At 37.1% G+C, this 24250-nt stretch overlaps 1 protein-coding gene across 1 annotated transcript in view; it reads right to left on the bottom strand.

Moving 5' to 3' along the window:
* Positions 1–4786: 4786 nt before the first annotated feature.
* The window catches only part of wnt9a (wingless-type MMTV integration site family, member 9A), a 29410-nt gene continuing 9946 nt past the window's right edge, over positions 4787–24250 (bottom strand). Inside the window, exons 2-4 of the mRNA XM_016283753.1 lie at positions 11705–11964; positions 9817–10079; positions 4787–6252 (exon numbers count right to left, since the gene is read on the bottom strand). Of these exons, the coding sequence (XP_016139239.1) occupies positions 5764–6252; positions 9817–10079; positions 11705–11964 (1012 nt within the window). The 3' untranslated portion in view covers positions 4787–5763. The remainder of the gene's footprint in view (positions 6253–9816; positions 10080–11704; positions 11965–24250) is intronic.

Genomic DNA, 24250 nt, shown 5'->3' with positions numbered 1-24250 from the left:
ATAAGTAAATATTGTTAGCGGATGCTAACTGTCTAGCTAACAAGCTTGCTGGTGCTAAGTTGAGGTAATTTTTAGATATAAAGTCCAAATATTTTTATTCAACCACCTAGATAGATTACATCTGAGGGAAAAAGAAAGGCTGTGATGTTCAGAACATGGTAACTACAGTAATTATCAAAGTGGGAAGTGATGCCTTCTGGGGACATTTGGCCAGGGATGTTTTTACACCACAGACGAGGTTTGAGAAAAAAAAATAATTCTGAAAATATCATTATATTTTCCTTAAAATGTTCTTCCTAACTTCAGGCCTTATTCTCATGTCATATATAACTGTGATGTTCTGCAAAACAACAAGCTTTAAAACACTTTTTTCTTACTGGTGAAAATCAGATGGTCACATCTGTTTTCTCTCAGGTACATTGCAGTGTAAGCTTCACAGTGAACATTACTACATCACTCTCGCCAATGTAGTCCATATCAACAACACAAATATATCTTGACTCCATATAGTGGTTATTTTGGGAAAATCCCAGGTATTTTGAGCAGTAGGATTATAAAAAATATGTGCTAATATAAAATTAAATAAAGTAGCCTATGTAAAATTGCAAAATAAATCTATCTATCAGTACTTTTTTACTTACTTTTGTACTTTCACTCGAGTAAAATTGAAAAAGGAGTACTTTTACTTTTACTGGAGTAATATTTTATTATATGTATCTGTACTTTTACTCAAGAATTAATTATTAATATGAACAATGAACGTGCAATTAGTTTAATAATGGCTTAAATTAATGACTATTGCTAAAGTAGATTTTCTGATACCAAGTCACATTTATTAGCAATTTTCTTATGTTCTTAGCACATGAGTGTTATTGGGAAACTCAGAGCTCTCTCACTATAAGGCTTTACACAGCTGGTGAAGAACTTGAGGCTGTTGACCGAACAAAAGATCCTCAGTGGGGAGTTAGTATCATAATCTGGCAAAGTTCTTTGACTTCTGATTCAACATAATTAGAGATTCTTGAGTCATGTCAGCATGATATGGAACAGGTTTGCAAAAAAAACGTGTAAGCAGAGAGGTGCATATAAATGCTTTTCTGCTGTTTTATATTTTACAAATCATTGTAGGATTTGGTACCAAGACATGTCAAAATTATGTTACAAATAATGAAATTGTATACTTCATATTTTTCCCCCCATGTCCTGTCCATCTGCCCAGATGTACATCTTCCTCTCAGCTCACCAATTCTCACTAATTACATCTCTGGTGGCAACAGTCTCAATCCCATCCCCGATTTCAACCAGACATTGGAAGATGCTATTCCAGCAGGACTTTGAAACGGATGGCTTTAACTGAACCAAGGTTGTGAACTTTGCTACAGATATGAAAGCCATTAAATATAAAGTCTTTACAGAAATCTGTCATTGAAAAAAGCACTTTGAGACAGCTGTTTCCTGCCTGTAATTAATCTCTGTTCCCCCAAAATAGGATAAAGACATGCAACACACCATGTTGATCAGTTTCATGTTCCCAGTTCCTTGATGACGTCTTTACACTTGATTGTGTAGCTTTCCCAAATTTCAGAGGAAAGGGGGTCAGTAAAAGACCAGAAGGTTTGTAATATCATATTACATGTTAACCTGCCAGCATAGGTTACTTTTTTAATAATGAAAATATAATATAGCTGAATGAAATCCAACAGAACCCAAAGGGGTTTTTAACTAGCCGGCATAGAGGATTACCTGATGATAATGCTGATCAGATTTTGTTTTCTTCTTCTTTTTTACATTTGGTCATATTTCTTTATTTTAAAGTTGATTTCACCAAGATAAATGAGTCATTTCTGATCACCAATTTTCAGATAAATGAAATACCCACATCTAAACTCCTGTAAAATCAGAAACACAAAATCTCAACATTCTTTTAAAAACTCTTTTATTTTCAGATTTTCTTGCCTTTGTTATACAAAGATGTTAAATAACTTAAATACATTCTTACCAGTCATTCATGATCAGTTTATACCTACAAGCTATACACATGAGGTAGAGGAAAATAATTTAGAGGAAAATAGTTTCCCATAAGACAAGAAAAAGTGGACAAAGACAAACTACTGACAAAAACTCTGCCCTTAAAAGAAAAAGAATGCCTTTTAATAGTTACAGCATTGCACAAACCCTGACAAAAAATCAGAATAGTGACCAAGCCATTGGAATTTATGGAAAAAATTACTGTGCATTTGTTTAATGCTAAGTATCTGCGATCCACTCTCAATGAATGTAGGTCTAAAACAATCAACTGACTTGCTAGTTATGTTTATTTCATATAATCAACAAAATAGTATAAAATAGTATAATACATTTAGTCATTTAATCATATAATATTTTACAGGCTTTATGCTGCAAATGATGAGATTGCTACAGCTAACTGGGACATGTATAGTCTTATTGTGGGTGTTGTAGTTTTGCGTTGTTTACATACTAAATATTGTTAATCTTTGGTATACTTTCCTTATAATAAATAAGGACAACGTTGCACTTCAGACATAGAAGTGGAACTGAATTTTAGAGGGTTTGCATTGTTCTTTATCTTGGGGGGAAATGTTTTCTTTCAACCATCGGGAGCAATTATGTTGTAGAAAAGAAAAAAAAAAGCGTATACCTCAACCCCATAATGCAAATACCCAATAGCAAGCCAAATGCAAGACAGAGAAAATATATAGAAAATCATCTTGAACTTTACAAAATGTACAATTAACACATGCTCATAAAACATTTCAAAATAAGTTATAGTTTGTCTCTGTGTCCATTTTTCCTACCAAATACAATTTATACAGGTTGCATTGGAAAGGAACCAAGACAACATCAAAAAGAAACTTATAACATATGCTTTCACAATGCCTTCTGTCAATGAAAAAAAAATATTACTGATTACTGAGAACATGCAGCATGCCAAAAATGCAACTATATGTGATATCTACCTTGTGTGTCAGCATATTTAGTGAATCGGGACAGATGTGAAAGGGCAGCTGAGGAGAATTGAGTCTTATATGCATGTCATTGCTGTTTTCTGTTCACTTCTGCTGTGGGCAGACAACATGACTCGGCATAGCCATTATGGTTTCCATTTAGCATGCTAAAGTCTATGTTTATGTTTCCATGCATTCTTTAATTGGCATGTCTCCCCATCAAATAACTATTTGGAATTCAGCTCGTTACTTTAAATGAAAGAAAAATTGAATCCCTTCTCAGACAGAATTATTTCCTGCACCCCTTGGTTTTTGTATTCAACATTTGCATCAAAATCTTCATTGAAAATGTTTTTTTCTTAATATTAATGTGAAGTATCAGCATTTTTGTTTTTCTCATGGCAAATATATGAACATCCTTACTTGAGAAGCAAAAAGTCTTAGATCTAACACAAAATTGCAAAAAAGTAAACGTGTCTTGTTTTAAGATTTTTTTACTATGAAAAATGTAATGTTTTTTTTGTAGTGCTGACTATTTATGTAGATGTCTTCAATGCAACATCAAAACTTTCCTTATTGAATTATCCATCAGATGTTTCTGCAACATTTGATCAAAAATTAAAAGTAAATTTGCTTATTTAAAGATTTGACACAAATAGGGTAAATAAAATACAGTGCTTTCCAGATGATGCATACTTTCACAGAGCTCTATTAAGGATAATTATGTAAAATTTTAACATTTATTTACAAAGCACTGAACTTGGCACTTCATAAAAAGTAAAAAAAAAAACAAAAAAAAAACAGTTTGCGTTTGAATTTGAACTTAAAACAACAACGTACCTCTACTTAGCCAGACAGGTCTAAACATCTTTATTCTGGAAACTTCTGTCCAAAAGCCGTATGCATGTGCCTCACTTTTGTCTGTATGCCACAGGAACATAACCATAGCTATTTACAACTTTTAAAAAAAATACATAAATAAATAAAAGAGCTTCCAAGCTTCAGTGCGTGAATGGTGCCATTTTTCTTGTTGTCGGTCTCTCACTCAGTAGTTCATTCACACTAAACTAAAAAAATAAAAGAGCATATAATTAATTCATATATATTTTGTCATATCTTAATTTCTGTATATTGTATTTACACGATGTGGATCTCAACAGAGTTTGGCGATCTGAATACAAAGTCATACGTTTGTGCAGCCACTAAACTGACAGAGCGTTTAAATGATTAAAAGTCTGATCAGAAACTTAGATCCTGTCATTTGGTCACACAGCGCATTCTCCATGCAAGCTGTTATGTTAAATAATTTTCAAAAATATGGAATTTCAGTGTTTGTATTTTACAATAGAGATATATGGACTTCTACGTCCATATAGTCATAAAAATATGCCACGTCCAGCCTTTCCACAATTGTGAATAGATTCAATGAGACAGTCATTTTTGATTAACATGGTTATTCATCATAAATTTCTGAGTAAAAGTTAACAATATGACAAGAGAGAACCACAGTCAAGCAGTACATCATCCACACTTGAATGTAAAAAATGTTCACCGTAATTTTCCAACATCAATATCTGCTGGGAAGTGTATTAGATTAGCTCTGAGGTTAATTATTCCCCCCTAGAAATACAATGCAAAAAGGGGAAAACAACGAAAATAATTTTTTCGTTGCAATGCAAATTTGTGTCTCACATTTGCTGTCATGTTTATTCTCAACTCTTATTTGCTCCCTCCAGCTGTCTGTGAAACAGACCGAATGTAAAGTGGCCATGAACCATGGCATATTTCATATTTAACCATCATTGTCCTGAAAAACTGCTGCAACGATTACAGCAATGAATCAGCAGCTGGATGGACAGATCTGTCGTCAAGTGGAAGCCTAAATCATGGAGACTAACGCTCCTTGCGATATCTCTGAGATTTTTTTACCATCCAACGGCACATAGTGGTTTCACATGTTCCCTGAACAGTCATTTGTAGAGTTGGTTTAAGGACGAGTTAAATCTTAAATAGACTGGCAAAGATTTCCTCTGTCAAGCAAAAAGAAAACAAAATTTAAAAAAACAAAAAGGAAGGAAAAGCGCATTTTCCTTCCATGCAAGGACTGTTCCTTGAGATGTTCCATAAATTATATCCACAGAAGAACACAAATCAAAAAAAGTATTGCTTTCCTAAGGGCCTTGTCGAAGAGAATTACAACACAAAGTGAATGCAAGCACACAAACAATAAAACATTTGTGTGGTTAGTGGTTATTTAACATACTCAGATAAGTGGTGTATATAATAGAATTATAATGTAATTTTATCTATGTACATATGCATACACACTCTTGTGTGGGTGTAGGATACATGTGCATGTAGAATAAATCTGACGCCACCATTTTTTCATTGCAAATTCCGTCTCCAAGTTGGAATTAAGTCACATACGAACACATACTCTCACACGTACGGCTTGAAGCTATTATTCAGAGACTGTCAAATCACTGGACAAACAATTGTCTGTCCAAGACAGGACTTCACTGCTGATTGATATCTTGGCAGACGAATTACACCGTGAAATGTTTAATCTAGTTCCAAGGTGTCTCTCAAAGCTGTAGACCATTCCCTTAGGCTTGGTATATTATACAGCTTTCACGCTGCTCCACATGGAAAACAGAAAAAATGCCCTGCAAAACCTCTCAAAAAAGTGCTTTCAACTAGCTTGATGTCTTTGAGACCAGGACAACTTGTCACTTCTCTCTTTTTGCCTTCCACTCATTCAGACTGGTGAGAGTTATTCTGCATGGTCGTGACGGTTTTACCCCTTACAGGTGTAAACCTCTTCTCTTTGTGTGCACTGTTTGCATTCAACATAGCAGCACCAGCGCACCTGGCACTGACACGGTCTCGTCACCACCCGGCTCTGAGTGTTGTGGCCCCTGCCGCAGCAGATGGCCTCACAGTTCTTATCCTTGTAGCATTTGCGGGCCATGGTGCCTGCCGAATACTTGCTAGGCCTGCAAAAGCTCGGCGAGTCCTCGATATGAAGAAGGTCAGAGGTGCGGGGAATGAGTTCCGTTCGAGGGCCTGGAGAGGGCTGCTGCCCCTGGGATCTGGTCTGGGAGATCTCCCCCTCCCCAGTCGCCTCATTGGAGGGGCTGGCCAATTTGATTGAAGTCTCGTAACGCTGCTTGAGCTGTTTGCCGATTTCGTGGAAGGGTGCCAGCTGCCTCCAGCATGTTTGCACGGTACACGATCCCGAAACTCCGTGACACTTACAGGTGGTCTCCACCCCCGCCTTGATCACCTGTGCGGGACAAATGTTAAAAGTAGTCAGACTACACACATCAAAGGAATTACATTCAAGATTTTTACCAAACATCAACATTTACTTCTCCAATTATCTCAGCAGACACAGCACAGCGCTCAGCTGCGATACATCAAAGACACGGTAAGTGCGGTGTTTACCGAACCCTTATGTTGCCCCTCGTATTGAAAAATCTGTATAGGTCAGTTAAACAGATGGGCAATGCTATTTACAAAACAAGTATTTCAAAAGCACATTGAGGCAGTGACTTTGATGTTCCCACATATTTTGATTGCTTTTAACCTTCCCAACCAAAGACCGAAGATATAATACAGGCCATTGAGGAGTAGGGCATTATTGTCATTCTTACCTAATTGCCGTAATTTTGGTTTTATCAAAAGCAGCATCAGTTGACATTAAAAAGATGTGCTTTAAAATATGTCAGTTATATACAATTTTAAGAAAAGGTCGACCAAATATGTAATTATTATGATGGCTGTGGTAACTTAAATTGTTAGTCACAAGACGCAAAGTGGAGGCTTATTAATGTTTTTAATATTGTATTAAAATATTAAAAGTATTAAAAATGTATTAAAAATATGATAATGTGATATATGTGGGTTTTATAATGATATATGCAATAGAGTACAGTATTTAAAAATTGTCGTTCTTAAGTTTACCAGAGTGGGTTGCATATATATTTACACAATACATATACAAAATGGAAAATTTTATAATTTTGAAACAAAACAATGACACACATTGTGTTTTTAACAAGCGAAAAACCATAAATCCAATGTCTTCATTGCCAATTCAGTTCTATGCATGGCCTGACCTAGCTATGACACACAACATTTGTTCCTGTTCATGTTGCATCACACTGTGTAGCCCCTTTGTGAAATTGCATCTTGCTCCACATACTGTAGATGTATACTAAACATTACAGTTTTTTACAACCCTTATTGTCACTAATGTCAGAACCTTTTTATTTTTTATCAACAAAACTCACAACCTTTCTCCAAATGCTTGGATGCATCACACAAAAACCTAAGCTAATTTGTTCATTGAACTAAAATCACCTATTCAAAATAACACAATTACCGAGTTTTATGATCACTAGGACACATTTCATCACATCAACAGTACAAAATCATCACAAAGTTTTCCCTTTTTGTATTGATTTATTAAAAGCCTAACACCTATTTGGGTGTTCAACTACATCTAATTGTTTTAGTAGAATGTGTTTCAATATGGTAGCATTCTAGAAATGTAGCAAATTGCTGTCTTATTCAGTTCTGTATTATGTTTGGTTTTTAACTTAAGTTCAACAGTTTTGAAAAGAGTATATAAACGTGCAAATTGGCCTGTAGGTAGGTAGTTTTGGCGGTGGTTGTGTTTGAGTAAGAGAAGAATTCATGTAATTTGAAAGCTGTAGTCATTGAATGCATTTTGTGCCAAAGCAATGATAAATGATCCACAGTTTAGCCCACATAGACTGCTGTTGTGCTCAAAGTGTGAAGAGTTTTGAAAAATTGACCTAAGAACTCAGAACTGAGATGGGTCGTAAGGATTGTAGAAACTGAAACATTTCAAAATACATCTGAGATGACTGTTGATGAGTTGCTAAGATTTCATTACAATGATCTAACTATCAATCGAAACAACTGCTCAAAATGATATGTAACTGTTGCATTGCTCTTAACGCATAGTTTTATGGAAAATGACAAAGAATATTCCATCAGGAAAATTTCAGGATAACGAGATTTGTTAGCACTTTATTTTACAGTGTTCTTGTCAATGCAACGTACAACAAGGACACTGTAAAATAAAGTGTTAACAGATCCCGTAATGCATCTACTTACTAAATTAATAACAGTAAATTATGTGCAGTTTCATGCAACTAACTCTAAACCAAACCCTAACTCTAACCCTAAGTACATGTTGTTCATTAATTTTCCTCAGTACGTAAATGTATAATTACACTATAATAAGGACACATTCAAATAAATGTTTTAAAATAAAAATAAATTGCAATCATTCAATCCTTTATTTTGCTTTTTGCTTTTTTTCGTAGCTACTCATTTTTGCCATGATTTAAAGAACCAATGTTATGATTTGATTGCATTTAATCAATACTGTATATTTCATGCAGAATTTGTTTTAAGATTCCACTGTCTGTAGTATTATCTCTACTAGAATACAGTGTTTACAGTGATGTATTTATACAGTGCCATAATTAAATGTGCATCACATATTTTGTGTGAATGTTTGTACAAATAACTACACAGTAAAACTCTTTTATTTACTATCTTGTGTGTGGGTGAAATTATGTTAGGAAATTTCATAATAAATTAGTAGAACCAGTGAATCAGAAAGTGCTCATTTTCTTTAAAGCTGTGAATGCACAATGCAAAATTGAACACTGAACAGCCTGTGTTACCAATGGTGATCGTTTTGAGTCTTGTGTCTAAAGTTTTGAAAAAAGACATCAAGGTTCTGAAATGAGTGTCAATGTGAAATGTTTTAAATTGGGAAGAAATGCAAAAGTTTGATGGTACAAGCATTGTTGATGGGTGAGTTTAGTTGATTCTGTGACCTTTCAAAATTTGAACAACTGCCAGAGGTACTTAAATTTCACGTTATGCACAGAGCACTGCCAACCACAGTGTTTGATCCATTCAACATTTCTGTAAGAAAGTGAACTTTAAGATAAGCATATAAAAGGTGCTGTCTGGACATTTTGTGTTAAACAAGTGGTAGACTAGTTCAACAGAAACTGCAAATCCACCACAATGGAAGGAGAGGAAAATGTGTAACGTCAGCTTTAAAATGCAGGTGATGCCGAGGCTAGCACATTCCAAGTTTGTTCTCCATATGGGATTTGACCCCAAACCCCATACACCTCCTTACATGTGCAGATGGACCAAAATTTGCAATGCTGTAAATCTCTTATCGCAGACAAAATGGCCTGAGGACGACTACTTGAGATGGACTGAGCAAAGAGGGCAAGTCTGCTGAGCGCTGCTGTAATTTATATTCATTCTACAACTAAAACTAACAACATGAGACAATCTATTGGTGCCAGACCTGTAGTTTACTTTGGATCTCTGTTATGGGTCTTTTTCTGTTCCTTTTTTTTTGCTTTTGTTTTTTTACTCTTACGAGGTCCTCAATGTTACCTCGGCTCTTTCTCTTACCAAAAACAATGGAAGACTTGGACAAACTCAGTGCTCTTTAGACTGTAAGGGAAACCTAACCTTGATTAATGGGCACTTATTATAAATTACTGAATTAAATAGCCAATTTAAGTAATTTAAAATGGGACCTTTACAGACTATTTGAGTGACCCTAAATAATTGATGAAGCTGAACATTTAACCACCACAGAGAAAAAAAGTACACAACAAAGAAAGAAGGAAAGATAAATGATACAATCACCTTCTTTACAGTATACTATATGCATATAACTCCACGTTTCTCATGCATGTTTCTGTCACATAACATTTCCCACATTATTTATAATTCCCATGATTCCCATACTTTTTAATAAATCTTAGCAGCCTACCTTCATTCCTACATTGCTGTTGTGCATATCTATCCGGGCGCGGAGATCCTTGTTGGACCTCTTACCCAGGAAGTCTTTGACAAATTTGTTGCTGTACTTGAGGTTGTCTCCACAGCCTCCCCACTGCCAAGCCTTGCGGTTCTCCAGGTCAGGAGCCTCGTCACAGGTGCAGCGCTCCATGCGGCCAGCGCTGCAGGCTTTGGCCATGGCGTGGGTCAGGCCTGCTGAAGAGATGGCATAGAGGAATGCCGTCTCCTTGAAGCCTGTGAGGAACATGCAGATTACGAGGCAGCCAAAAGTTCATTCCTGACCTTCAATCCTGTGATTTTACAGAGAATGCTAGTAACAGTTCCAAGCCCCCCTTGCACTTACTTTTGTTCAGCAAGGACACATTAAATGAATCAAAAATAACAGTAAAGGCATTTATGATGTTACAAAATATTTCTGTTTTTGCATAAATACTTTCTGTTCATCAAAGAAACCTGAAAAAAAATAAGCAGTTTGATTTTATTTAATGTAATTTTGCAACTACCTGTCAGCTAAGGGTACGTTTACAAGACAACAATGTACTATAAAATGGAAAAGTTTTTCCTATGCATTTTTGAAAAGTTTCTCAGGTGACAACTTTGCGAAAACTATCCCTGTTCTCATGGATCTGAAAACGACTAAAATGCTGTATTAAGCATGCCAGGCCAGTAGCTGGCGATACTCACTCATAAAGAAACTCACCTATAGACTAAACACATAATACCTGTGCACATGATGTCACAGCTTTCACAAATTCACGTTTTTATAGTTTACACGGAGACTATACTGGTATTGTTTTCAAAAACTTGCATTCAACCCTATTTCAAAAGTTTGCGTTTTCCTACTCAGGCTCATTGGAAATACGTGCCTCTACCTATACATTTCTGCACAACTCAGAAAATGTACCTATACGTACAGTACAAATCGATGCAGTTTCCAGTTGAAATGAACACTAGAGGCAGTAAAACCTTTATCCTAAGAAAGCCTAATTTTCGCACAATTGCTGCACAACATTATGTTATGACTTCAAAACAATTCTAACATGCTGTGAGATTTGAAAACGGATTCTTTTGAACATTAGCATCACATATACAGCTTCACATGTCAGGGTTTTATAATGTAGTAGTTACTTGGTAGCTCACGCGATACGGCGTTGCACTTGTGATGTGAAGCGCTCCGGTACGGAGGTTCACCGGTACAGTCCTGTGAAACTACGGTTCAACAAAACAGCTCAAACCTGCGTAGAAGGAAGTTAAAATAGCACAGTTGCATCAGCGAATGTGTTTTTATATCACTTTTGCTTTCGGTAACACTGTCAGATAGGTTTAGGGTTGGGTTTGTTGTAGGGAGTATTTCCAACACGATAGGGCATTAACCTTTTTTGGCGACACTCCCCAGACACTTGAATTCTGAACTGCTCCAATACGTGCCTGAAGCTACGTTATAAAAATGCCGCAATACATGTATCAACATAATAAAAATGTGGCCACGGTTACGTATTGAACACACGTTTTAGCGTCACTCACTGGACCTTTGACGTTGAAACTGGGCAAAATATGCAATAAGGTACGCAATATCAATGTTGCAGAAACGTCGCGACAAGCACGTATTTTCAGTGAGCCTGGGTTGGCATTTTCAGACTTCCAAAATGCTGTTGTCATGTAAATGAATGGCCAAAAGGCATAAAAGGTTTTTAGTTTAAAACGTTGTTTTGTAAACGGCTTCTAACTCTCATCAGAGTATTAGACTATTAGGTTATGGTTAGGGTTAGTAGAATAAGTTGACTTTTACTTGCAAAGTAACTTATAGTCAGTAAACCAGCAATATTATGTAGGCATTGTATAGATCGCAGTCTTCTTACCCCTCTTTAAAATGTTAGCCCTGTAGCGGCCCTCCAAGGTGCAGTTCCATCTCTCAAAGCGGAACTGATACTGGCACTCTAAGGCACTCATGCTGATGGCCTCCATTAGAGTCTCAGCCACGCCAGGGTCCCGTCTGCACATTCTGCGCTGTTTCTTCTCCAGTTTGAGTCGATCACACAGCTTGTAGTGCGCCTTGCCCGCCCTTTCGTCTGGCTGTGAGCTCAGTGGCAAAATGGACAGGGGTTCATTACCTGTTAGCCTACAAGAGAGACAAATACAATCACCGTTACTGAGGAATTGTTAAAAGGCCAGATACGATGTGTCTTTACCATTTAGAAAGGGGTGTGTCGCAAATCCAAAAGTAGACAATCATTTAATATACAGACCGTTATTGCTCTATCTCCAGTACATTTACTGTGATATGCAATACCGTTATTGTGATATAAATGTTCTCATGCCATGGTATAAGATATTGATAGTTCCACCAATCCTTAATCCTAGTGTTTGCACACAGGTTTCTACACATTGAGTCAAGCTGTATGTTTTGCCAATACACGTTCAAAGAAAAAGAAATCCCATGCATAAGAAAATCAATTTGTCATCTATTGAAGTTTGTCATTAAGTGAAATGGGTTACATATACAACTTTGTACTGAGGAGGAGGATATTGTAATGCCAATGGGACTAATTTCTATAACAGGAAAATGTTAAAAGCCTAATTTACTTTCACAGCACCCACATAAGCACCACAACACAATGTGTTTCTACTTGAAAAAGCAGAGCACGTCACTCATCACTAACAAGCACTGGGCACAAAGTTGTATAAGAAAATTCTGGTCCCAAACGTACACTTTTTTTTCTTTCGTATATTCCCCCCCCCCCCTGAAATTACAGCTGTTCTTTATCAAGTAATGGCAATTCAAACTTGGATGAGCTGATAAGCTGCAGAGGTTGACCCGTAGGGTTATTAGTTTATAGTGGCACCCTTCCAAAACAAAAATGATTGCGTATAATATCATATCACAGTATTTGGGTCCAATACTGACAATAGTTATTATAGATTGATAAGCCTTTTTGTGCATTCATGAAATATTACACTTTTATGTAAAAGTGTGTGAAGCAAGTTACACTGGACTGCAAAATTGCTACATTTTTACAGACAGACAAAATGTGAAAATACATAATCTATGCATAATACTGCAAACCTTTGCAGCTTGAATATTTTTATTAAGCCAAGAGGTTGCTCTTTGATGTTTGGATTGTCTATTGGTCCTACATCAAACTTGAACTTCACCAAACCTTCAACTTTCCTTGATTCATGAAAAACGAATGAGGGGTGCTTTGGGCACTTTTTATGTGCGTCCTGTCAGCTCGATAGCAAGAATGAATTCTGATGTGGTTAATGTTCTCAAGTGTCTAATTCCCTATGGAAAACACAAGCCAAACAGGGTTTCCAGTTGGTTTCAAGCCCTTTTCAAGACCTGAAATGTTGATGGGTTGCTAGGTGGCCCAAGTACAAAACAGCCAAATCTCTATGGCTTTGTTTAGACAGACAGATTTATTTATCATTCACCAAAGTTGGGGGTTTGTTCAAATCCCTAACCCTAAGAATCAACAACTATAATAGTAATAATGACACCGACAATAATAACAGAAATATCAGCAACCAAACTAAGAACAAAGAACAACACGTATACTTATTTACCAGTATTTAGCCAATATCTCATGTTTTAGACATGGTGTAGGCAGCATGCGATGGAGCAGCACCTCTTTTGTCAGTTTATTTTAGAGCATGCAAGCATAAAACACACTGGCTGGGTCTGCCGCATAGCTGGCGAACATCTAACCAGCATTCTGCGGTTTGTGACGAGGAGAGCTGAGAGTTACTTTCATAACACATACAGGGGACAAAGACTGTCAGCTAATGACCATATTGGTCACACCAATTGACAGCACTGGCAGGGCAGGAGCTCATTATGTGCAATTTCTGGGTTCCTTTTACACATTCAACGAGAGGCAGAGGAATAAATGGATTTACCAAACTCACAGACTCGGGTCTTAAAACACATCTGTTATTACAGCAAAGATTATAGCTTTAAATCTGCCACTTTTGTCTCCTAATATAGTTGCTGGCTATTATTAACTACAAGCCCAGAAAACATAGATCAACAGAGCAGCAGATGTTGATATTAATGACAGCACTGGAGGTATCTGATCACTTTAATGTAATTTTGCTGAGGAAGTATTTTGGCACTAGATAATGATTCTTGTCATGCAGCTAAATTTCCAAACGTTCATGCAATATATTCTGAGCCACCTCATAAGGAAATCATGACACAGAAAAAACACGATGTTTATTCAGTTGCTTAAAGGTGACTTCATGCAAAAATATAAGGGGGTCCACTTGTGTTTTTATTAAGTTGTAACCTTCAGGCTTGTTGTGAGATCTGGTTGACAAAATGGGGGGATTCTGAGGGGGAAAAAAAGAGTAACTTCAGCTGCTTTTCCCAGGAATTTTTTAAGCGAATGTGTGGGGTGCTCAGCCATGACCACAAAGTTCTTGATCGCTTCATGAATGAGCTTGACCTACGTGGTCACATACTACCTGGCGATATCGTCTGAACATTTTCGAGTGGAGTTAATTATGAGGTGTATGCCAAAATGCTGTCTTACATTATTTGTCATCTCTTGAAAACACGAGGGGTTCAGGTTGTTCGAATAATTTGCTGTCAAGGAACCATGACTGCATAATCCAATTAGGACATTAGACACGCTTGTGGCTTGCCTGTGTGATCCTGTAATATCCTGGCTCGCAGAGAGACCACCCTCAACATACCAGCATACTACGGTTCTCTGGAAATGGAAAAAAGGAATGTTCAATTCCTCAGCAAAGTGTATCTTTCCATTATAACTGCATCCTCATATAGTGGCTATAATATACTTGCGATGTCTTCTTGTACAGCTCAGACGAGAAGGCAGACTGGAAGTGTAACCTCAATAAGCAAACAAGTGCAATGACGCTTCTGCAGAGAAGCTGACAAAATAAAATATATGATGCAAATGGTTAGAGAGCCAAAAATACAGTCTACAGGTTTCATTTCCAAGTACTAAAGGGAAATTCTGAACACATAACACCGATTTCAGCAGGTCTGTGAGACATTTCTCTCGGGAGCCCTGACGAGGCATGAGTTCAGCTTGTTTAAATGAACACAAACACAATCTTTGTAAGCTGAAGCTAAGTGTAAGGAATCTGTTTACTGCAGCAATTTGACATCTATTGACAAGTTAAGGAACAGAAACTAGGCAAGCAAAGACTTGCCAAGGCATATTAACAACACCCACATCCATAGCTTATTTTATAATGACAGTTTATCCCTCTGCAACAGCCGTGTTTAACACTACAAGTGAAATTCATTCATTAGTATCAAACTTCATTTCAAAGAAATACTAATGGTACACATTTGGTACAAACTGCAATCACTCACAGGCAGCCATTGCTTAATTATTATCAAAGACACAACAGTTAAACTAAAGCTTTAAAATAGATGTATTGTTCATGGCTGTATTGATTAATCAACTTTATACTTTCTAATGGCTATGCCTGAAACTTTAGTAATGCAGTCATTGTATGAGGCCCAAAACATATTGTACCAAATTAGGATTAAGAGTTCATTATCAGCCAATAATATGCAGACCAGAGATATGTTGGGCTGTAAGAATTCAAGCAACTGCGAAGAAACTGACAGATCTCACAGAAACAAAACAGAAATTTCATGTCTGGCCTCTGAGAAGTCTTTGAGACATGCTTCTATCTGAAACACAAAAGCTACTATGGAACTGGAGAGCTGCCAGAGACACTGAGCTCCACTAATCCCTGGGCTACTGGCGATGGCTTACAGCCCAGTATTTTTAGCCTTTTACCCAGAGTGCTGGAGGGCAAGCCTGGATGTGTGAGAATGGAGAGCAGTCAAGTATTCAGGCTTTTGAAAGATGAAGTCACCTCAGCTATGTGTGAGCTTTTATGTGTGTTCCTTTTCCAAAACTGTATAGATTTGACAGACCACTCACAGTGTCTACAGTATGTCAACAGAGACTAGCAATAAATCTTACATTGAAGTTTTATCTCTGGACAAACCTTTTACTTCTTCAAGCAATAGATCACCCAAAAAGGAAACTTGCCATTTCATTATTTACTAAACCTCATTCAGTTCCAAAACCACGTTATTTCCATAGAACATAAAGAAGAGAATGTTTGAAGAATCTTCACACAGCTCATTTTCATGATTTTATTCAGGGTAAATCTTCCCCTCGCTGGCAACTGCAAAATCTTACTCTCCATTCAGCATATTTAAAATGATTCATGTTATGGTAACTGTATGGTAAAATGTTAAAATTATGTTTCAATAACAATTTTTATAAGGAATAAAATCGGGGGAAAAAAGAAGGAAAGAAATACATAAATAATATTTTTTTAGACTTTCCAGCTTGTCCACATGCACATTTTGAAGTAAACAAACCGGCTGTTTTAACTGTTAGACAGGACTTATTAAGAACTTGCTGTAACTAAAGCTGACATATCGAGTGTTGCAAAACTTCTATCAAAAAGACAATTACCTATTTAAAATTTAAGGTAGGACTACACCCAGAATAATCAGTGTTATTACATCTCCCATTCGTATGAATGATGATTATGAATAATTGTGTACTTGTCAACATGGCAGTGAGCGAATGTTAAATCCCAACAGGTTGTCACTGCTGTCAAGGCTGACTCCACTCAACAATATGTCTGATGCTACATTATTATTAGTATTTGAAATTGCTTTGGTATTTTTTTTCACAAACAAGTAAAAAAAACTCTTTGTACTAAGTACTAATTACTAATTACACAACAGATCGTCAAAAAATCTTGTTTTTTAGATGACCACTATGTTCAATCTGTGTATGTGTGTGCATTTCAGAGACAGAGATATGTAATCTGTGAACACAGAGCAGGACTCTGTCCATCAGATTGATCAGAGATGCATCAGTAGGAAGGAGACAAATGGTTTTGTGCTACAACAGAATTTGCTGCCAATACACTAACTACTGGGGGGGGGGGTACAGTAAATGATATTATCTCTTGTTCTTCCAAATCAGAAATGTTCAATCCACCTTCCCAGAGAATGTAGTTCCAGCCCTGCTCTAACACACCTGTCATTTTCATGTGAACTCAAAGACCTTGACTGACTGGTTAAAGTTTGTTTGATTAGAGTTGGAACTAAACATTGCAGGAAAAATAGGGTTATGTCTAGAACCTCATTCTTTTAAACTCTTGTGAGATTTATGTTTATTGCTGCAAGGTTTGTGTTATGGGTCTCTACAAATATACTGTACACAGGGTACGGATGTGAAATCCCGTCTGCAATATAAGACGAATTTGCCTCAAAAAAAAATAAAAAACCAGAGGAAACTGAAAAATTGAGTTCCAGACTAACAGACTAGCTTGCTAACTTTTCTGAGAAGTCAGCTGAACACATCTGACAAATGCAATTTTAAGACAGAGTGCAGCCCTTTTTTTAATATTCTGTTCAGAGGAAGGCAAAAGCAAATATAACAGCTAAACAGTTTAACCATCAAATGTTCAAAAAAAGAACCAACCAATATCAACCCACCGTATCAAATAAGAACCGACTATTAAATTATTGAAATAGAGTGCTATACACTGATCAGCCACAACATTAAACCGCTGAAAGGTGAAGTGAAAAACATTGATTGTATCATTTCAATGGCATCTGTCAAGGGGTGGGATATATTAGGCAGCAGGTGAACAGCCAGTTCTTGAATTTCATGTGTTGGACAGAGGAAAAAATGGGCAAGCGAAAAGATCTGAGTGACAAGGGCCAAATAGTGATGGCTAAACGACTGGGTCAGAACATTTCCAAAACAACCAATCTTGTGGGCTGTATGCAGTGGTTAGTACCTACCAAAAATGGGACAAGAAAGGACAACCAGTGAACCGGTGACAGGGTCATGGGCACCCAAGGCTCACTGATGCACATGGAGAGCGAAGGCTACCCAGTCTGGTCCGATTACACAGAAGAGCTATTGTAGCTCAAATTACTGAAAACTTAATGCTGGCCATGATAGAAAGGTGTCAGAACGAACAGAGTTCCCAAGATTACCCATGTCCACCACTGAGTGTCTGAATTGGACCATGGAGCAATGGATGAAGTTTGCCTGGTCTGATGAGTCATGTTATCTTTTAAACCAGATCTTCTGCTGGGAAACCTTGGGTCCTGGCATTTATGTTTCTTTGGCATGCACCACCTACCTAAAGATTGCTGCAGACCACAGACACCCCTTCAAGGCAATAGTGTTTCCTGTTGGCTGTGGCCTCTTTTAGCACGATTGTGCATCCTGCCTCACTGCAAAAATAGTTTAGGAATGGTTTGAGGAACAAGAGTTCAAGGTGTTGCCTTGGCCTCCAAACTCCCCAGATTTCAATCCATTTGTGTAACGATAATTTGTGTAATCCAATCCATGGAGGCCTCACCTCACTATTTACAGGATTCAAAGGAATGGTTCACCCAAAAATGAAAATGATAATTTACTCACCCTCAAGCCATCCATGTATATGCCTTTCTTCTTTCAGATGAATACAATCGGAGTTATATTAAATAATATCCTGGCTCTTCCCAGCTTTCTAATGACAGTGAATAGTGCCTGAGTTTTTGAAGCTCCAAAAAGCACACCCATCTATCATAAAAGTAATCCATACGACTCCATTGGGTTAATGAATGCCTTCTGAAGTGAATCAATGGGGAAGAATGTAAGAAAAAAATCCATATTTAAAACTTTATAATCTATTATCACTGGATTCCAGCAACTACTGTACATGCGTTCACGAGAGAGTCGAGTTACGACATATGACGGGATGTTTGTCCGAAAGAAGTAAGGCACGTACACCTAGGATAGCTCGAGGGTGAGTAAATTATGGGATAATTTTCATTTTTGGGTGAACTATTCCTTTAAAGGGTCTGCTGCTATTGCCTTGGTGTCAGACGCCACAGGACACGTTCAGAGGTCTTGTGGAGTCTACGACATAGAGCTGTTTTGGCAGCACAAGGGGGATTTACATGATATTGGACAGCGCTTTTGTTATTGTGGCTGATATAGTGTATATATAAAATAAAATTAGGAACTAAGGTAACAAACGTGAACACAGTAAATGTGATACAAAGGAATATAAAAAAGCTAAGGGCCCACAGAAATAATCAAAATAAGAGTATATGGACACTAAAAAAACTCAGAATACACATGACCAAAATCCTTATCATGATATGAGTCATTTTCAACCATAATAAATATAGTCATCACAATATAATAATTCTGTCTATTTGTGTTGTCTGTGTACCGAGATGTTACTATTTGAAATGAAAATGTATCTTATTTCATATTAATTATTACTTTTTAAGAACTACTTACTCTTGCCTCAAACAAAACAGATTAATATTTATATTTTAATAAGACGTAAATGCATATTATAGATCATCCTGTGAACTATTCACCCATGTCAATGTTTTGACTTAAAAAAAAATTAGCTTGTAATATTTTTTATTTAAAATGTCATAAATTGCTCTTCTGGTAAAAGAGATAGACTTACATTGGAATGTTCAGGCAATGTATCTGCTACACAAAATTAATTCAATAAATATACTTCAGCTAAATCTAAATTTGAAGGATCATTTATACCATTGTTATATATCACCATATTATCCAGCTCTAAAAAGTGATCTATGTTAAAGATTTAAGATATTATAGCCAAAACATTATGACTTACTGTAAAGCTTCTTTTAAAAAGATGTGTATTGTGAAAAGCGCTACACAAATAAATTTGACCTGACTCCTATTATGAGTCCCAGACCATTTGCAGTTTTTATTACAGGTGTTCACAAACGGCATGAGATTCTAACAGCACTGGTATGTTATCTTTAGGGTTGTATGATTTTTCACCACTTGGCTTTTTCCATCATGCTCTCTCACAAGAGTCTTTGCTGCAGTTCTGTCGCTCAGCGCTCTGGGGCTTGTTTGCCCCTTTTTTTATTATTGTCAGCACTTCATATTACCCGTGACATAACCTTCATATGCATTTTCCGTGGTGAGGGTTGAACTTAAATAGTTCATTACACACTCTGGAGGTTCTTGCCAGGTTAAAGTTGTTGTTTGTTCTAAACTCTGTTCAGCATATTTGTGATTAGACCTTGCAATAAAGTGTTTATGAATAACGGATGAGCAGCAGTGTATATTTCAAAGAAGAAACTGAGACACAGGGAAACTCTACAGTGTATTGCAGTAAAGCAAATTATGCCCTTTTCTGTAAACCTGATGATTTGCTAAGTCAAATACTAACGTTACTGTATGCTGACACCACATGACAGTGGTTCTCACATGTGGCACCAAATTAATGTTATGAGTTTTGGTTACATGTCACTTGAGGTGAGTATGGGAGCATCAGGTGACTCTTCTCTCTTTTACCGCGGGTCCCTGCTAAGGAATTTCACCTCAAGAGTAAAAGACCAATCAAGGAAGTAAATAAATTGCAAATTGGAGGAAGTTTGTTAGCTGACCAATCTGAAGGATTTGTAAGATATCTGCAACTTGTAGAGCCTCTTTCCGTATTATCAACACAATTTTATTAACAAAAAACAGACAAGAATAACTAACACTACTACAAAATTAAAACCTATTTATGGATACATTTCCTTCAGCTCCTTCTCCTCAAGTGCTTTTTCTGAATGTAAAAGACATCTGTTTATGTTGTCCACAGAAACACGATCACACTGAATTGCAATGTTTCCACACCGCTGTGTGGAAATGGGGTTTCAAACTTTGCCATTCTCTCTGCTCGCTGTCCATTACATGACAAATGAGTGACATTCCATTCACAAGCTCAAGATCATGACCTTCTGTTAAAAAGTTATTTGCATGCACCATAACGGTAAGTGTTGCATGTGAGCTATGCAATTGTTTGGCTCACAAACAACATGATGTCAGAAGAGAAGAGACCATTTGGGAAAAGAAAAGGCTCCTGTGGGAGAGGAAAGGTCAGTGGATAACATTAAAAACCTGATGTCGTTCGTAGTATGGGCGAGAGATTATAGAAAACAGATGGGAAGAGACACAGTATAACTAATCACACTCAGAACACTAAAAGTTTGAGATATGGACTACTAAACAAAAGTTCGGGAGGAGCTTGTTTATCGTCTGCTTACATCACTCCCGTGACCTTCAACATGCTTTCAAATCTTTAAAGTTTACTTTTTTTTTTTAAATGTACTTGCAGATAATATTAATGAAATAAAATGCCACTGAGAGTACACTTTTATGACTATGTGCACTTTTTAAAAAAGTCCACTTTGTAACAATGTTAAATTAAAGTCAAATCAAATCAAATTAAATAGTGTCCTCTATTCATAATATTGCTTTCTCTAGTGAAAAAGTCATCTTATCTGAATCAGGAGAGAAATATCCAGAGATCAAGCATTGTTTACAAGCAAAGAGTCCAAAAAAGTTTAAAACAAATATGTCAGAGGATTTTGGTGTGAAAGGACAAGGATGGACTTTTTCACCAGAGAAAGTTTATGATTATTAAGTTTAATAAATATTATGGACTCAGGGCCGTCCTTAGGGGGGTGAAACTGGTGCGGTCGCACCGGCCCCCGCACTTGAGGGGGCCCCGTGGCGAACGGCCCTCCCCCCCAGGATCACGATCACTAACGGACCAAGGGGGAATGCAATTGCGAATGGACCAAGGGGGGCTCCGCATCAGCTAAGGATGGCCCTGTATGGACTAGTCAGTTAAAATGTCTTAATTATGAATTTGTTTCTCACAAACATGCAGCTTTTCATTTCATGTGGATTATTGTGATGTTTTTATCAGCTGTTTGGACTTTCGTTCTGACGGCACCCATTTACTGCAGAGGATCCATTGGTGAGCAAGTGATGCAAAGCTAAATTACTCCCATCTGTTCCGATGAAGAACAAACTGTACATCTTGGATAGCCTGAGGGTGAGTACATTTTCATTTTTGGGTGACCTATTAATTTACATTTTTTGTGCACTTAGTGAGTTTGTAACTTGTAGTGTTTATAGTAAATATCTGCAAACAAACTACACAGCAACACTCAATGTCACTATTTTGATCCCACCACAAAAACAAGTCCTCACACACACATAACAGTCTCGAACATAGACAAAGCGAACTTGCTTTCAGCGAGTTTGGGCTTGCTGGTTGTGTGGTCTCTCGGCAGGCAAGTCAGGGTCCCCAATTACTTCAAATGCATGCCAATCATTCCCCCCAGCTGTTGACCCCAAACAAAGCCTCTTCTCAGACACCCCCCACCTGTCTACCAGTGTAACCCAAAACAAAGACAGATGTGAGGAAAAGTGTGAGTTACTCGCACAAACCAAACAAAAACCTTCATGGAGTCCATTCGTGTTTCTGATTTGGCTTGGAATGCACTTCTTCAATTCTCTGGACAAAAACATGGCAATCGTAGCCAGATCTCAACAGATATGTCAGCAAGATGGATTTAGCGTTGGTCCACGATGTTCGTTCAGACAGAGTGTTTCAAGATGCTTTAATGACATTTCACACATCACAATGAATGTTATAGATACCAGAAAGATAGCAAGCTAATTGTAATTGCACAATATCTGCTCAGTGTCAGTGAAATGAACCTGTGGCCTCCAACCCTGACCCTGTCTGAGCTGACTTTGTTGAGAAACACTCCACTAGAAAAAGAACACCTCCTCTGTTGGGTTCTGAAAACACCTCCTCCTACTCCAGGGGTAGGAGAACATCTCCTTCAGAGAGCTAGATGAATTTCAGGTTGCAGTGCTGGAGTCCCATCTAGAGTTTGGCTGGCTTGACCCAGCAGGAAAGCAAAAGTGGTTGATCCAGCCAAGCAGCAGTGGCTGCCTGTTTTACATCTTTCCGCCCCCACGTGTGGCAGCCAAAAAATCCTAATGACTCCTTTCATAATGATCATGCTCAAGCGAATGTTTACCTGTGGGGTGCGGTTAGCGTTACAGGTTAGTAATTACTGGTTTGACAGGTGGATATATCGTAATAGACTTGCTGGATGTGTTTATTGTTTATACGTTTCTGAATTGTGAAGCATATATATATATATATATATATATATATATATATACTGTATATATATATATGAAGAGTTCATTTGCAAAAAAAACGATAAACGGCAGTAAAAAAAAAAAAGAGCTGATTGCCGTGCATTTTTCTCCACTTATAGCGCGATCTGATCCCTAAACAAGTTTTGTCAAAAACTGCAGAAGCCGACAAGTGCCCTTGTTGTTTTTGAACAGAAGCCGATAAGTCCGTTTTAGCGAATCAGCGCGCTGTATTCAGGTCAGATGACAAGGCTACTTTCCCTTTGAAAAGACGTGCTAGCTGAGAGGAGTTTCGTCAAAGCTTACTAAAAGTGATCGAGGATGGATAATTTCGACGAGCTTGATGAACCTGTGATATCTTCTTCAGGGCGAAAAAGGAAAATAAACGCTGAAACGTTTTCACGGAACCTTGCAAAAGCAGCGCGTTACAATGGTGAGGGAAATGCTCCGTGTATTGCGTGTAATCACATTCATACAGTTTATGATCACAACAACAACAACGTTTGTCAGGCATCTACATTGTCATCTGAGGAGATTACAAAGATTAAACAAGTGTTTTTTTAAAACTCTAAAACATGAAATGTGGAGTTATCTGCTTTTGCCAAAAAACGACTGTTGGAGTTATCTGCTTTTGCTATAAAACTAACTTTTAATATGTTCAAAAGAAAACATACTTTCATTGAACCTTAATTTAGTAAATTACCTGTATTTGTTTAAGTTATTATTACTTAATCAAAACAACCCAACTGCAGTTTCATTGATATTACTTGGAATGCGCAATAAAAAAAAACGTGATTTCTGAAAAAAAAAATTAAAATGGAGTTATCAGTTTTTGCAAATGAACTCTTCATATACAGTGGGTACGGAAAGTATTCAGACCCCCTTAAATTTTTCACTCTTTGTTATATTGCAGCCATTTGCTAAAATCATTTAAGTTAATTTTTTTTCCTCATTAATGTACACACAGCATCCCATACTGACAGAAAAACACAGAATTGTTGACATTTGGTGCTGTTGACATGAAATTTTCACCAGATGTCGGTAACAATCCAAGTAATCCATACATACAAAGAAAGCAAAACAAATAATTTCAGAAATTAAGTTCTGTGTAATAAAGTAGAATGACAAAGGGAAAAAATATTGAACACATGAAGAAAAAGAGGTACAAAAAGGCATGGAAAGCCAAGACACCAGCTGAAATCTATCAGTAATTAGAAAGCAATCCTGCCTCTTGTCAGTGGAAATTAATATTAGTTGGTTCAGTCCCAACTGATGGCCTATAAAAAGGTGTCTCATGACCAACGTGTCACACAAGAAACATTTCATGATGGGCAAAAGCAAAGAGCTTTCTCAAGACCTTTGCAACCTTATTGT

Source organism: Sinocyclocheilus grahami, unplaced genomic scaffold, assembly GCF_001515645.1.
Source record: "Sinocyclocheilus grahami isolate Dianchi unplaced genomic scaffold, SAMN03320097.WGS_v1.1 scaffold176.1, whole genome shotgun sequence".
Taxonomy (NCBI): Eukaryota; Metazoa; Chordata; class Actinopteri; order Cypriniformes; family Cyprinidae; genus Sinocyclocheilus; species Sinocyclocheilus grahami.
This window is presented reverse-complemented; position numbering and strand designations above follow the sequence as displayed.